At 56.1% G+C, this 4,917-nt stretch overlaps 1 protein-coding gene across 2 annotated transcripts in view; it reads left to right on the top strand.

Moving 5' to 3' along the window:
• The window catches only part of ELOF1 (elongation factor 1), a 6,417-nt gene extending 2,145 nt beyond the window's left edge, over positions 1-4,272 (top strand). For both annotated transcript variants that reach the window (XM_014592655.2, XM_006160974.2), the window contains exons 2-4: positions 3,067-3,200; positions 3,345-3,415; positions 3,618-4,272. In XM_014592655.2, coding sequence (XP_014448141.1) covers positions 3,085-3,200; positions 3,345-3,415; positions 3,618-3,682 — 252 coding nt within the window. In that variant the 5' untranslated portion in view covers positions 3,067-3,084 and the 3' untranslated portion in view covers positions 3,683-4,272. The remainder of the gene's footprint in view (positions 1-3,066; positions 3,201-3,344; positions 3,416-3,617) is intronic.
• The last annotated feature ends 645 nt before the right edge of the window (positions 4,273-4,917 follow it).

Here is a 4,917-nt window from a genome sequence, read left to right as displayed (position 1 = left end):
AGTTCCTGTGTCCTGGCAGTTTCGGGGGGACCTTGAAACCCTGCTCAGTCCCCGTCCCCTCTTGGCGCGCTTGAACTTGACAGCGGCGCGGGACAGGCCGAGGTCGTCTTTGTGCCGCCACACCCCCTTCTCTGGGGTGGGGAGGCTGTAGTCCCGATAAAATGAGATAACGGGGCTCCTCCGTAGATTCCGGTTCAGGAGACTTTTTTAAAAAATTCTATTTAATTTTATTTATTTATTCGTTTATTTTAATTTGACCAGAGAGGGACAGAATGAGAGAGAGAGAAAGTGAGAAAGCAAGCCACCAGGTCCAGGACTCGAACCATGGTCGGCTATGTGGGGATCCAGTGCCTTAACCACCACACCACCTTGCTGGCCCCTGGGGGAGAGAAATAGACAGGAAAAGTGAGAAATCGCCCCCATACACAAGGGGATGGCAGGGTGGCCATCCCTTCTCCACTCTTCTCTTGGGATTTTAGGCACACACACACACCTGGTGCCCAGCGGGTTCCCCCCCTCCAAGTTGCGGGGTCCGGGATTCAAACTGCATAGTCGGCCACGTGGGATCCAGTGGCTTAACCTCCAGGCCACCAGCCCGCCTCAGAAGGCTTAATTTTTCAGTCAATAAAGTTACTGAGCACCTAATGAGTTTTGGGAGCTCAGCAATGGACAAAACGTGTCCCAAGGAACTGATGTTGTGGTGGGGGGGTCTGGGGTTCGTTTCAGCAGTCAGCGTAGCAGTTTGAGCAGCTCCGGCAACTCAGTTGTAGGTGGGTGCCAGGGCAGTCCCCCGGGGACTGTCCTGGCAGGGGAGCGTGTGGGGTGTGGGATGGGCTACACCTTGCTTCCTTGAGCCCCCGTGTCTTGTGGGGTCTGATGCGTGCGTTTTCTCTGCCATCTCAAACCCTTCCGTGCATTGTTTGCTGGGCTGCAGCCTTCTTCCTCATTCTAAAAGCCCCTCTACCGCAGGGCCTCTGCACCTGTCATCCCCTCTGCCAGGACGACTTCTGTGGCTCCCTCTGGGCTTCAGCATACATGGCACCCAGAAGATCCTTCCCCTCTCCTCCTCCTCTGAAGTAGCCCTGCTCCAGAATCTTCTTCACTCTATTTTATTTATTGGTTATTTCTTAAACTTGCTGTAGGGCTGGGGCCAGCAGGTGGTTAACGCGCTGGACCCCCATGTGGCCGACCATGGTTCTAGTCCTGGACCCAGCGGCTTGCTTTCTCACTTTCTCTCTCTTTCTCTCTGTGTGTTTCTCTCTGGTCAAATCAAAATAAATAAAGTTAGAGAAAATCACTCTTTTTAAAAAATTGCTATAGGGCTCGGGAACCAGCAGTTAGCGTAATGGCTGTGTCGCTGGACTTCCACGTAGTCGACCGTGGTTCGCGTCCCGGACCCGGTGGCTTAAAACTCATGCCGGGCGCGTGTGCGTACGTGCCCAAGATCCCGAGAGGAGAATGGAGGAGAAGGGATTGCGGCGTGACCATCCCCCCTGGGGGGGGATTTCTCGCTTTCTGTCTCTATGTCTCTCTCGGTCTGTCTGGCGAGCGCCCGCGCCCTATAGCGAAAAAAACCTCTCAAAAAAAAAACAAAATTTGCTATAGGGCTCATGTGCTTGCCAGAGAGACAGACAGGAAGAGAGAGGTAAAGTGAGAAAATTCCCCCCAGGAGGCATGGCCACACTGCAATCCCTTTTCCTCTCAGGATTTTGGACACCTGTGTGCACACAGGGTGTTTTTTAAACCGCCAGGTTCAGGACTGGAACCGTGCAGCCAGCCACGTGGGATCCAGTAGCCTTAACCACCATGCCACCAGTATGCCCCACCAGCTTCATCTTCCTTTAGACTTTGACCCCCGTCCCTTAGTCCTCCCAAAGCACATCGCGTCTTCGGTCTTCCACTCCTCATGGCCTCCAGGATCTGTCCAGACATGGAAAACCCTCCCGCCTATCCCGCTGCCCGTCCCCGCAGCCTTTGCTCCTGGGGTTCCTGTTCTCGGCCAGCTGCAGAGAGGCAGTCCAGTGAGCTGCCTGGGGGTCACTCCTCGATGGCGCTTGCACATTCCTCAGCCGTAGGAGTGGCAGGGGCCACCTGGATCCCGCTTGGCCAGCTGTGCTTCCAGTCCTGGCACATTGAGAGACGCGCCAGGTGTGTGTGTGTGTGCAGGTGGCATGGTGGTTAAGGTGTTGGAATTCCCATGTGGCTGACTGCAGTTTGGGTCCCGGACCTGGTGGCCCGCTTTCTCACTTTCCCTCTTTTTCTCTCTGCATCTCTCTCTCTCTCTAGTCAAATTAAAATGAATGAATAAATTAAAAATAATTCCTTAAAAAAGTTTTTTAAAGAGAGATACAGAGTGTGTGGGCTCATGAGAGAGACAGACAGTGAGAAATCACTCCCTAGGGGGGATAGCCACACCACAGTCCCTTTCCCATTTCCCTCTTAGGATCTTGAACAGGCACGGTATGAATTTTAAGTCGTGGTCAACTGGTTCCACTTTTATATATTTATTATTTTATTTGGTTTTTATTTGTTTAAAAAAAAAATTTGGAGAGGTTTTTGCTATAGGGCACGAGCGCTCACAAGAAAGACAGAGGCAGAGAGACAGAGAGAAATCACCCCCCGGGGGTATGGCCACGCCGCAATCCCTTCTCCTCCATTCTCCTCGGGATCTTGGGCACGCACGCACACGCGCCCGGCATGAGTTTAAGCCACCGGGTCCAGAACTCGAACTGCAGTCAACTACATGGAAGTCCAATGACATAGCCATTATGCCAACTGCTGGTCTCATGTTTTTTATTTATTTTTAAAAAAAGAATTATTAATTTAGTTTTGTTTATTCATTCATTTTAATTTGACCAGAGAGAGAAACCGAGAGAGGGGGAGGGAAAGCCAGAAAGCAAGCCACCAGGTTCGGGACCCAGACCATGGTTGGCCATGTGGGAGTATCCAGCACCTTAACCATGCCACCTGCCGGCCCCTAGAATTTGTTATTTAAAAGCATTTTAGTTTTTTTTCAAGTTTAGTGTGCCATCGGTCTCTGACTTCCGCCCTTCCTGACCTCCACAGGTCCAGCCCCTTGCTGACATGGGACGCAGAAAGTCAAAGCGGAAGCCGCCACCCAAGAAGAAAATGACAGGCACCCTCGAGACCCAGTTCACCTGCCCCTTCTGCAACCACGAGAAGTCCTGTGACGTGAAAATGTGAGTGGGCGCCGCGCCCAGGCCTCCCCTCTGCCCGGTCCCTGTCCCCCCTTCTGCACGTGCCTCCTGGTTGGGAGGGCGTGGGTGTCACCCACAGGCTCCAGGCCCGTCGCTCACCGCGCCCTCTGCCTTGTCCCATTCCAGGGACCGTGCCCGCAACACCGGAGTCATCTCTTGTACTGTGTGCCTGGAGGAGTTCCAGACGCCCATCACGTGTATCCTTGGGGAACCTGGCCCTTTACAGGGGTCGGACGGGGTGGTCAGGGCTGCCTGGCCTGGGGTGGAGTCCAGCTGTGCTCCCTCAGCCTGCTATGTTTCCTAGGGCAGGGCAGAGGACAGGGGTCTGGCGTGAGCCGCAGAGGCAGCCACAGGGGCAGGGTCCTGTGCCACCAATTGCCCTTAACCTCGGTGACTCAGATCTGTCAGAACCAGTGGACGTGTACAGCGATTGGATAGACGCCTGCGAGGCAGCCAATCAGTAGCGACTCAGAGGGCCCACCCCCTCGGCAGCCCGGCCTGCCACGGCCCCGCCCTCTGGGTACCAATCTAGAGACATTCCAGGGGTCCAGGGTGTGGGTCTGGGGCTCTTGCAGCCCTGTGTGTGTGTGTGAGTGTATGTGTGAGTGTGTCTGTGTGTGTGTGTGGCTGTGAGGGCTCACCTTGGGGGTGTGCTCATGGAATTGGGATGGAGTTGAGGGGCTGCTGGGCCTGGGGGGCCTGAACTGGCCTTTCTGGGTGCCAAAACCCTTGGACTTCTGGGCCCCCGGCTCCTCTGGGGTGGGGGCTGTTTCCTGACACCTGGGCAGAGAGCAAGCAGAGGCGGGTGGGGCCTCTCCAGCACCCTGCCCGTTTGAACTGGATGTCCTGCCCTCCTGTCCTCCTGCCCTACCTTCCCATGCCCCGGGTCTTGAAGCCACTGTTTCCCAGGTCCCCTGGCAGGGAGCCGGCTTCCCCTGAGCTGACCAGGAAGCCCCGTTGCTTTCCTGGAGGTGGCAGGAACTGGGTCGGGCACAGCCCCCAGCCACAAGTCCTTAAATAAAGCAGCCAGTGCAGATCCCTGGCTCGTGGTGCATTCGTGGGTTCTGCGTCTGCCTCAGCGCCAGAAGGGGGTTGAGGAGGAGGGCAGAGGGTGTCCCAGGGAGGTGAGGTTCGGTCAGTTGTGTAGACTGTCCAGTGTCTTCCTCGTTCAGCAAACACTCAGGGTGAAAGGGCATGCTGGCATGTGGGACGCTGGTGGAGCAGGCAGTTCCCGTACCAGGCACGACAGAAAGCAGGCCGAGGGGGTGGGACAGAACAGGGCCGTGGGGAGGCCTGGAGGTGCAGCCTCAAGGTGGTAACACTCAAGGCCACTGTGTCACCCCTGTGTCCCTGCAGGTGGCCTCTGGCAGGTGCAGAGGAGCCCCAGGTTCCCAAGAGAGGAGACAGGCCAGAGAGGGGAGGTCACTGACCCAAGGTGACAGCCAGAAATCAGCACAGTTGGACTTGAACCCAGGGACCTGGCACCCCAGCCTGTGGTCTTCCATCCTGAGTTCTGGGTCTGAGCTGCGGGAACAGCTCCCAGGCCACAGTGAGAGAGGACGCTGGGTGAAGGTGACGCCTCTTTCCAGTGGCAGCAAGGACTGAGGGGCTGGTGGTACCGGCACGATGCCTGCCACCTGGGGACGCACTAGAGGCTGCACAAGGCCCTGGAGTGACAGGTGACTGCTGCTGCTTCCTC

This window comes from Tupaia chinensis, unplaced genomic scaffold, assembly GCF_000334495.1.
Source record: "Tupaia chinensis unplaced genomic scaffold, TupChi_1.0 Scaffold138060_1, whole genome shotgun sequence".
Taxonomy (NCBI): domain Eukaryota; kingdom Metazoa; phylum Chordata; class Mammalia; order Scandentia; family Tupaiidae; genus Tupaia; species Tupaia belangeri.
The sequence above is the reverse complement of the archived record's forward strand: the minus strand, read 5'-3'. Positions and strand labels throughout refer to the sequence as shown.